The sequence below is a fragment of the Cariama cristata genome, unplaced genomic scaffold, assembly GCF_000690535.1.
Source record: "Cariama cristata isolate BGI_N322 unplaced genomic scaffold, ASM69053v1 scaffold9579, whole genome shotgun sequence".
NCBI lineage: Eukaryota > Metazoa > Chordata > Aves > Cariamiformes > Cariamidae > Cariama > Cariama cristata.
The window spans coordinates 25,900-36,951 of record NW_009634026.1 but is presented as its reverse complement, the minus strand read 5'-3'; the positions used below and the strand labels follow the sequence as shown (position 1 = coordinate 36,951).

Sequence of the window (11,052 nt, the reverse complement as noted above, 5' to 3'; positions counted from 1 at the left end):
GTAAAAGGTGAGGTTTCCAGAAACCTGTAACCATGACTAGATAATGGGTGGTATTAATTAGTCAAAGGCTGTTCTTGGGTCTCGTTAACCTTATGGTGAAATTTTATCTTGAAATAGTATAAATAGATCTGAGCCCTTTTACATCTTTGATACAATGCAGGGGTGTAACTTCTGACACTATGTTGTTTTTTGCTAGCTGTTTAGTAGATTTAGGATGATAGAAATCAACAGAAGCACTTCTTTACTTGTGGAAACTGTAATAATAGAAACAATAAACATAACATGCTAGTCTTGTATGGAGTGTGTCTATTTTATTATTGTATAGACTAATAAACATACATAATTTCTAGAAAAGAATATTCTCAGCTTTCGGACACTCTTTTATTAAATATGTGAAAACTGGAAAATTAGAAAAACTCATCAGATCCATCTGCTTAATTATTTATGCTCTGCAGAGATGAGAGTAGAATTTGGTAATTTTTGGTAATTTTGTCTTGCTCCTAGGTAACTTACGGCTCTTTTGACTATACTTCACTGCTCTACCTCTCTGACTACACTGAAGACTTTGGTGGTGGACGGTTTGTCTTTATGGATGCAGGTTCCAACAAGACGATAGAGCCCCGAGCAGGTAAGAATCTTGGTTTGCCTGCATTGAGGCAGACCAAATTGTGCCATTTATTAATTTAATTTTGTCTTGCTCCTAGGTAACTTACGGCTCTTTTGACTATACTTCACTGCTCTACCTCTCTGACTACACTGAAGACTTTGGTGGTGGACGGTTTGTCTTTATGGATGCAGGTTCCAACAAGACGATAGAGCCCCGAGCAGGTAAGAATCTTGGTTTGCCTGCATTGAGGCAGACCAAATTGTGCCATTTATTAATTGGGTGGGCTGGTGGATGTAGTGGACTCTGTTTTGTGTCAGCAGTAACTGTGCAATAACATAGCATTTTGTCTTCAGATTGATGAAATAAAAAGTAAAGATTAAAAAGGTTATAATATGGCCACAGTTTGAAATATCTGGAGTTAAGCCACACAAAGGGACCTCCTTGAAAGCTGAAGGGCTTGGAACTGTAATCCAGTTATGACAGCTTAGCAGGTCACTATGCGTCAATAGCAAAGATAACTCTGTGACTACAGCAAATCCAAAATAAAGCAATTTATTTTAGACTGCCTGGCCTGAAATTCCTTTGCTGTTCAAAGTGGGGCTTAATACCCTGTAATTGCTGTGGGCTGGGTGTGAAGATGATTGATTACCACAGCTCTGCTAACCTGCAGTAACCTGATGAACCGTGGTAACTTGGTTCTAAGTCCATAGCTGCTTTCAGCCGATCTGACAGGGATGAGAATCCTGATGTCTGTCGGGGGGGCGGGGGGGGCAAGCCTTTCCTTTAAGACTGGTTTAAGGTTTTTTGAATAAGTGGATCATTTGAAACTAGAATTGCTTTGGGGCAGTACACCTAGGAAAAAAGAGCTCAGTCTCAACTCATCTGTTTGGCAGGTGAGGGCTGAGCTTACAGCAGTGTAACCTTTTATAATGCAAGCCTAGTCACACTTTTGCAAGGGGGGGGGGAAGGGGGTGGGCGGAAATCAAAGACAACTTTATATTCCTACTGTGTTCTCTTTTTTTCAAGAAAGAAAAGATGGAAATTTACTCATTTAAAGGCAGCCTCAGTAATTGTCTGCTGACAGGCGTTACCTCAAGCAGAACTGACTTCGGACTATTGCGGCCTGCAAATGGGGATGAGTGTGGGGTTATTTGACTTATGGACCCTGCCGATCCACTCACCAGCAATAATGCTGGCTTAGATTAAACTCTGAGATTGTCTGCATTCTGGGTTTGGTGTCAAGAATTGTATGTTTGATTATTTTGGCTTTTGTGGTTGGAAATAAACCCTAAACTGAAAGTATCATCTTTTGCAAAATGCTGCCATCAGTATTTTGAAAGGGAACATGTTAAACTCTTTCATTTCCAGATGCAATTCTAAGATTAACATGTTTTTACGGCTATAGAAATCATAGTTGAATTCTAGGTAGGTGGGAGGACAGCTCTCTCCTTGCACAGTACAGGGGCACTCAATCTAGTTGCTGTATGCAATGTGCCCCGACTTAATTTCAAAAAGTCTGCAACTGTGAAATTGCTTCCGCTCAGCCCTATCGGGTTAATTTTCAGGCTCTGTTGCAAGGTGTTTGCTTTTTATGTCGTTTTTGCGGAGGAAGGGGGAGCAGATGAAGTACAGAAAGATTTTTGGTGGGTTTGTGTGGTTTTTTTTTTTTTTTTTTTAACGGACCCTGGTTTTGGCCATTGCCTTTTGCAGGTTGTATTGACAAGATGTGTGCCACAGAACTGGTTAAACACACATCTTAAAACAAAACAATGCAAAGCTTGTAGGAAATGGCTTTTTGGTTTTTTTTTCCCAGAGATTAAATGTGCTACGAGTACACAACAGAAAATTAACTTTAATGCCACTTACACCTTTCTAACGCACTCCTCTGTCTAAACACAGTTGTCAGGAGGTCCTGTGATTGTGTCACTACCTATGGTGCGATCTAAATAACCACTAACCTCCTGTGAGCAAAGGAGGAAGGCTTTAGAGGTGAAGCACAATGTGAAGGCAATTTCACTTCGTTTTCTTCTCGCTCAGAAAATGCGGGTTGTGAGAGAATGTGAACGAGGGAATGACCCCGGGGTGTTTTCTGTTGCTGGTACAAGTTGGTGTATTTTTCATATTCAGAATGTTCCTTTGCAGTGTTTTTTCTCTCCTTCCCTCTTTGTGGTTTTTTTTTGTGTTTGTTTTATCCTTCTTTTGATCCTTTGTGTTTCTCTCCTCACTGCAACTCAACTTTTAAAACCATGTGTTGATAAGCTTTTATGCTTCTCATTTAGGAGATTCAGGCTTTTTTAGAGATGCCTGTTGTAATCGTTGGTTCGCTTCTAGTGCTTGACAGCTAACTTACCTGCTCTGTATTTCTAATGCCATTTCAGTTTTAAAACCTGGCACTTCTTGTTGTCTCAAAGTTAGTCTGCGTTTTGGGAACCTAGGTACTCTGTGCCAAAATGAGCACATTCCTTTTTCTGTGAGCAGTAATTTGTTAAAGTGTCAGGCTTTACAGTAGGGAACAGAAGGGCATTGTTACTGATGCAGCAAAGTAGAAAAGCAGTAACTTGAAATACAAAAACAGACAATTAAAACTAAAACATTAAGGGATTTCCTGTGTTTGGGAGTGCTGCCTGGGCAAGTCCCACTGCTGCTTCAAATGGTTTCACAGCTATGAACCGTTTAAGGATCAGTCTTAGCCAGACAGTTAGGGACAGGGAGAACTGTTTTGTTAGAAGTGGAGCCTAATTTAAAACACTTATCAATTCTTTAAGTATATATCACTTGTGGATTGTGCAGGAAGCCTGTAAGTCCTGATTCTCACGTATTTGAGTGAAAGACTCTCATTTGTAGCACGCTCTATAGTATTGCCTAGTTCAATTATTAACAAACTCCTCTAGCTTTAAGAAGGAATTATAATTTATTAACCTAGAGGCTCTTGAGATTTTTTTTTTCTTTAAGGGACATGAACAAGTCACCACTGTGTTGCCAATTCACATGTACAGACCTTTGGCTAATTCATTACCAAATGTGGCATTAAGGAACACATCTTTCTTGTGCCCTGATGGGCTTCAGAAGTATGTATTTGTCTTTTGACTTAAGTCAAGACCTCTGCTGCAAGAAACTCACTGTACCATGAGTAAGAGAATTCTTAGTGCCAAGTGAAATACTTCTTTGAAAAGAAAACATTTTTTTGGACAAAGAAACAATTCTAAACTAGTATCTGTTGCTTTTAAATGTCTACATGAAGTCTGTTTCCAAAATTGACATATTGGCATTTTTTTCATCCTTTGCACCAGGGGTATCTCTGTTCAAGAGACTAAAAGAAACAGAGTAAGGTTTAGAATGAGGTCCTTCAAAACGAAACCCACGGCCCTTTCACCATTAACTTTCCTTTGCTGGCCTGAGACATGTTTTAGTAAACTTCAATAGATACAGGAGGATTAAGAATAAATGGCAGACATCAAGGCATTCATTTTTCAGTGATAAAACTGGTATACTTTCTGCTGCTAGTAAATTTTTCAGTGTAAATCATATTTAAAGTTTTGTAATTTTGGAAAATCTTGTGTGAATTTGGGAACTGGCAATATTAGATCACAGACTTCACTTTATGATAAAATGTAGATGCCACCCTGTAGTTGGAATGAAATCTCAGTACCAGTTGTGTGTTCCTTATTTGCATGTACATTTCTTGGCTTTAAGGTCAGCTTTGCTGCACATATTTTCCATTCACAAGGGAGTTTGTTCTTCATGCAAGCTGTTTATTACATAAGGTAGCAGGAAGGGTCACAATCACTACTTCTGTGTGTTTGTGGAAGAAAATAATCTATGGTGCAAAAGGAATTCACTGCATTGGAGAGTGAAATGTGACTTCCTTGAATATCAGACTTAGCATATTTTCATAGCTGTCAGAAGTGTAAAAATATTTGAGATGAAGGTATGAGTTATTTGGGAACTTGTGAAGTTGCATTATTCTTCATTTAAAATGGAAAAAAGTGTATGCTCAAAGCCTGAGCCATTAGTGTTTCTGCTCGGGTAAGGAAAAACATACATTTACGAATGCATAGGTAGCTTTCTCATAGTGCAGGAATGGGCTTCAGGCTGTCTGTGTGTACGTTTGCTGAGGTAAGTGTAGCTTTACTGCAGTGGCTAGGTATCACATAACTCTCAGATCCTGTAATCATGCGAATAAGTGCAGTACTCCAAATTAGGTAGTGGAAATTTGTCATATCTTTATTTTATGGTGCTCTTAAAAAAAATCAGTTTGGAGGAATTCCCTGCTAAAGGCTGAGGGATGCAGCATAGGGACAGAAAGTGCAATGACGTGAAAAGTGGGATTTCCAGATTCAGAAGTCCCACAACAACTTTAACACAAGGTGTGAAAACTGTTTAAAGCATATACTTAGTAATCCGTCTTATATCATGGAATAGTGGATTTTCTTTCTACCCACCGAGTATAGGTAGTCTGATCTTTCTCTACATTCAGTCCTTATCATCCAGATTCAGTCTAGATCACAACAATCTGGCATTCCAGCTTTAGTTTTGCTCCAATCAGTAAAACTGGAGCACATCCTGATGTTGAATCAGTAACAATGGAAAGTTGAGAATGATTTTTAAAAATCCACAGAAGTAGCTGTCAGTCCTAGAGAAGAATACATGGAGCTATCTTTAGCAGCTGCAGTAATAACCAACTATGCAAAGTTCATGGATTGTAGGACAGCAATTCTTACTGATTTGCAATAGTAATCACAAATTGCACCTGGGACTGGTAAGATGATTGCAGAGAGGAATGGTAGGAAAAGGAGGACCTGTTGCAGTTGTGACAAAAATATGTAGAAAATAGCTCGATAGCTCTTCATTTGTAGAACTCTGAAGATTTTTCTTTTGCTTTCTGTATTCTTTTCAATGGAAGGATAGCTTTCTCCCAGACTCTGCTTTTGTATTCCGGTGGTACTTAAGGATGGGTTTATGGTGGCATTAAATGAAATATTTTAATTGGGCCCATAAAGCAACAGGTACCTGGGAGGCACAGGTCAGACCTGCACTTAAGCATGGTGCTTATATGAATTACTTCATATAAAATACACTGTCTCGTTGAGGGCACCTGTTATTGAGGATAGTAATGGTCTATTCACGCTAGTTGGACCATTGAAAGGATTGAGGAGTGTAGGGGGCACGGGGAGCTAAACCGATGTCTTGGGTTACAGTGCTCCATGGAGCGTGGCAAAGCACTGTCAATATTGAGAATTTGCCTCTAAGGCTTTTTCCCCTGGTATAAAATACTTAGTTATAACTGAACACATGTAGCATGCACCTTCTGTGCTTTTTGTTGCTTGCTGCACAGGACTTTGTTTTATGTAATGCATATGCAGGCCAGTATTTCATGAGTTTGATTTGATACTGCTAGGCAAACATGCAGCAAAGCTGAAGGCATAAAGAGGGAGCAGAGGAAAAACAGTTTCAAGCAGTTACTTGATGAAATTCAGGTAATGGAGCAGATAAAGTAAAACAAAATACCAAATAAACTGCAGGTTCAGCGGTTACACTGTGTAGTTCAGTAATGATGTTTCATTTCTTGGTTCCTAAGCTTTGTGAGTGTTAATGTCACACACCATAGGTGCCATCATTGAGCCTTTTTGTTTAAAGGATGTTTTTTGATTAAGAAATGAGCAGCAGAAGTTAGCCTTGTGTTTATACTTTAGTGATTTACTAAATGAAAGGATGAATTCCTTCTCTATCAGAAGTCCAAAACCTAGAATTTGGGCATCCATGTGATTTGACCACAGCTCTACTAAACATGCAATATTTAACAGGGTCAAGAATAGTAGAATAGGTGATCTGGAGGTATTTCATGTGATTGAAATTCTAACACTTCGTTCTTAGAGGCTTCTCTTGGTAAGAACTTTTTGTAGCAGTCCAGTTGGAAACCTTCAGCAGCTGCCCAGAGTGCTGTAACATGGGAGACCAGAGCGGATTTGGCAGTTTTGGTTGGGTGAGGTTGAGTACTGAAGAGCAGAGGTGATATCCCTGTCCTTCTCTTGGCTGTAGGGAGAACAAATGGAGCCAAAAGGCCTTGGTGAGACTCAGTAACTGTGATTTGGAGAGAGCACAGTTATGCAGTTTTCATTTCTAAATATTTCACTAGGTTGTCACACCTTCAGACATAACGTATAGAGCAGAAACTCCTGTTATTTTGAGCAACCAACTGTGCTGATAGGAGAGAAGCAGGCAGGGATTCTGTTGAAGTCTAAAAATGCTCATGTACTTTTAGTAGGAAATAATTAAGTTCACTTATTTTCTTTAAAAACTGTAATTTGGACGCTTTCAGTCCAGATGCTTCTCAACTTAAAATAGAAGCAAGTACTTTTAAAAGTATTGATAATGCTTCTATAAATTACAAGCTGGCCGTGGGAGAGCTCGCTATGTGAATCAGTGATTTTATTTATAACAGCAAGTAATTTCTCTGTCTAATAAATAAATTTGGGACAAGTTTGTAACTAGGCTTCATTAGATACTTGCTGCAGGTTGTTTTGTTTTGGTGTGTGTGGTGGGGGTTTTTTTTGGTGTGTGGTTGTGTTCTGTTTTTTTTGGCTGTAGGTTTCTTTATGCTTCTGTACTTGGCATATGTAGTGAAATTGTTTACAGAAGCTTGTGCCCTTTCTTCTGGCACCCTCTCTTCACCCCAGATCAAGGCACTCACAGATGCTGTCGTTCCATGTTACTTTTTTGGAGTTTAGGTAAGGACTTGCTTAAGGCTCTCCCCATTCAAAATTTATTTATAAGTATATCTGTTAAATAAGTTTTATTGTGTGATTACAGAAAGTATTATTGTGAGGTTATTTGCCTCGTGATATGGTGGTTTTTCTCAGACACTTTACATGAGAATGAATTAGCAATTAATCCTAAACAGATGACAAGGATGAGGACAGAATCGTGTTTGTGCAGTTTCCCCAGCAGTGCTTCCGTCTTGGTGTCATTCAGCAGATGAGATGCAGTTTTTGCTTCTTTCCTGGATAACATTTAGAGCTGATAAATGTGAAGCAGACAGTTAAAGCTGTCAGTGCATAAGATGAAAGATGTTGAATAGATCCGTAGCACCAAATTAACTGTTCCTGCTTCCCTTTAACCAGGCAGATGAGTTGCTTCATTTCCTTCTGAGCAGCAGCTCAGTCTTTTCAGTGCCCCCAGCCAGCTGCCACGGACAGTGGATGGAGGTGAGACCTCTTATGTTCCCCGAGCCCCGCTTTGCATCCCTTCCCTGTCCCTGGCACCAGGCAGGGGTAGTCCCTGCCCTTCCCTCGTGTCCAACCACAGTTTAAGCAGATGGAGGAGAGCAAGGGGACTGTTATCATTCCCTTCCTTGCTTGCATGATTGAATGTTGGTTGAGACAATCTAACACATCATTTGTGGTTTCTCCTTGATGTTCTCATCACCCAAGGAGTTGACAAGGAAATTTGGCAGTGAATTTTAAACTAGAAGGGCCAGAAGGATACTTCTAGGAAAGCAGAAGGGGTAGTTTCATGTGAAGGATGGGAGCATGTAAGGGGCTTGGTATCCAGTGGCAAAACAGACATGCTGCAAACAGAAAGTGATTGCCAAAGTTGATATTAATGTGAATGGCCTGTTCCATGTGTAAACAGAGTAACTGAGGTTGGAAAGCACCTCTGGAGGTTGTCATCTGCATGCCCCCTGCTGAGAAATCAAGCGCAGGAGACATGGGGGTAGCAAAATCTGTGTGTCTGAGACATACCTGGGAAATGTCAGTATCTTAACGCTGCACTCGTATGTGCTAATGATACGACTCTGAGCAACCTGCTGGATCTCAGAAGTTGGATATAATTTAGACTTTGACCTTGATTTAAGAAAGGGAATTGGACCAGACGAACTCCCAACATCTCTTCCAACCTAAGTTAGGCAATGAATTTATAATATTAGAGGCATAATAATCTTGTATTTTTTATGAGCATTGTGGTATGTTACTATTTGTATACTTCTCAAAGTTCTTTCATATATTCCTTACATTTTTTTATAATTTAATCTGGCATACCTTACTACTTTTTCTTTTCCCAGAATAAGAACAACAGAAGATATTCTTTATAATACTTGTAAAACAGAACATGTGTTAACTGCAAAGTATTGTAACACTGTTTACTAGTTAATTTTCACAGTAACCTTGTAGGATAGGTCAGTACTAGCTTCATTTTAGAGACAAGGAAACAAATGAGAGAGTAAGTGGTTTTGTTGAAGTCCACTTACATGTCAAGGGCACAGTTGTCATTGAAGATTGTTTCCTTTGTATATTCCTCCAGTCTATATTGCCTCGCAGTACAGATGTTAGGTAGCAAATTGTAGGCAGCTTGTTTGTGGAAGTGCAACTGGGTGTTAAAATTCAACATGGATAAAATCTTCTGAGAGCAAGCCTTATGGGAATACTGACATTTTTACTGTGATAATATAGCTGAATGCCTTTTTTTTCCCACCTGTATGCTGCTTCTTGTGGTGGTTATATTTTCTGAGTACATCTAAAAAGAATTCATTGCTAAGGGGTAATTATGACTGTGATTAAAATCTGGGAAAGCAAAAGTACAGAAAAGCAAAAGCTCATAGTTAATACATATATTCCTCTAGTGGTTTTGTTTGAGTAATTAAATGGGACATAATTACTGCATAGTGAAATACCTGTTGCTTTTGCTGCTTGTTAGGTATTATTCCTGAAAATAACAGTGTTGCTTCATCTAAATTAGAATCACATAAAATTCATAGCAGTGGAGCTTGTGACTGGCACTTGCATGTGTTCATAAATAATGATTCCTGTGGATCGGTGCAAAAATTGATTGTCAGAAAGTCAAGAGAATAAGTGGTTACCTCTAATAGAATTAGAGGTAATTTTTCTTTCCTGTTTTTTCACATCACAAGCTTTTCTCAGCTTGACAGCATTTAAGAGCTTGACTTGTGTCAGTGACACCGAAGACCAGGCTCGGTTTTGATGGATGCTGTGGTGGTGAGTTGAGAGGGTGGCATATTTAAATGAGTTTGCACCCTGAGTTTTCCATGACAGTAGTTCTTTCATCCCCAATACAATTTATCCTTTGCTTACTCTTAAGTTTTTAAAACTTGTGTGGATGCCTAAGGACCACAGAAGTTAGGGACAGAGAAGCAGCTCCACCTGTGGATGAAACTCTTGACTAATCCTAGCACAGCAGCAGAGCTGGAGGTGTATCTGTGAACTAGAAAGGGGAGCAACTGCATTACAATAACACTATCTGCGGTCTGCAAGGAACAGAAGTTCATCAGCTAAGCTTTTATTGGACCAAACTCCTTTTTGAAATGCACTTCCTAGCACTTACTGCTGGCAAGTAGAGAAAACATAGAAAGGAAGAGAAAACAAGCTGTAGATTCAGGTATTGTTGTCAAATAGAGATCAAAGGCCAGGATTGATTACTGCTGCTCCTGTGGAGAAACGCAGGCAAGCTAATAATTTTGAAGCAGGCTCCTGCAGGTCTTGAAGCTACCACAAATCTTTCCAATTCTTTGGATTTTTGCTTTTCTAATAAGAAGGGCAAGAACAAGTGCATTTGTGTGGGAGGAACTTCCTTCAGTCCATTGTTGCACTCTTCCATGGGAACTAGACTGAAGTACAGCTCACTCCCCTATTAGTAGACAACCTGATGGAAATCTTGAAGCCAGCTGTGAACAGCTATAAAGAAGTTTTAAGTGTTTGTGGGCAGAAAGGAGGAAAGATCATTGATAGAAGTGTCTACAAAATGTGAGTATTTTTATCTCATATGGAGACTGTATGTCCAAGTGTTAAAAGCACTAAATGCTCTAGGGTGTAACATAATTGCTGTGGTATCCTCTGCCTGATTGACTTCTTGTGGAATGGAAAGTAGAGGTGGGGAGGAGATGATAGATAGTAGATGTGAGAGGGCAACCCATGGTTCTTTGACTTACGGATCTAAAACTCTTCTCTGAGGTTGAGGTAATAGTCAAAGCATCATGAAACTAAAGAAGTGATGGAGTTTTTGGCATCTTGCAGTGTTTGGGGAAAATCAGTCAAATGTTCACAATCAGAATGACGTAGTTTTCAGACTACAGATTTATCTCAGTGGAAAAAACCAATCCTTTGTTTTTTACCATTGGCATCTCTTCCAACTCCAGGACACCTCCATTCTAATCTTCATCCTTCAGAATGTAGCTCAGACTGGCCTCTTTCTGAAAGATTAGAAGCATGGACCTCAAAACAGGAGATGATCCCATTGCTGTTTCTTCCCCTCCAAAAGTTCATCCCTTAAGGACCAGGGATTAAACACTTTCTCTTTTTTGGTTAGATAATACACTGTAAAATTGTATTGAGTATTAGCCTGAGATCTCAAAAAAGCTTACACTTTTAATGGTAAGTGTTCATAAATCGAACTGAAATTATGTGCCAGGAGGTGGTAGTCAGGATTTCTTT

General features: G+C 39.4%; 1 protein-coding gene across 1 annotated transcript in view; it reads left to right on the top strand.

The window, feature by feature from the left end:
• OGFOD3 (2-oxoglutarate and iron-dependent oxygenase domain containing 3) overlaps positions 1 to 11,052 on the top strand; it is a 67,075-nt gene that overhangs the window by 32,413 nt on the left and 23,610 nt on the right. The window contains exon 7 of the mRNA XM_009707007.1: positions 505 to 628. Within this exon, the coding sequence (XP_009705309.1) occupies positions 505 to 628 (124 nt within the window). The remainder of the gene's footprint in view (positions 1 to 504; positions 629 to 11,052) is intronic.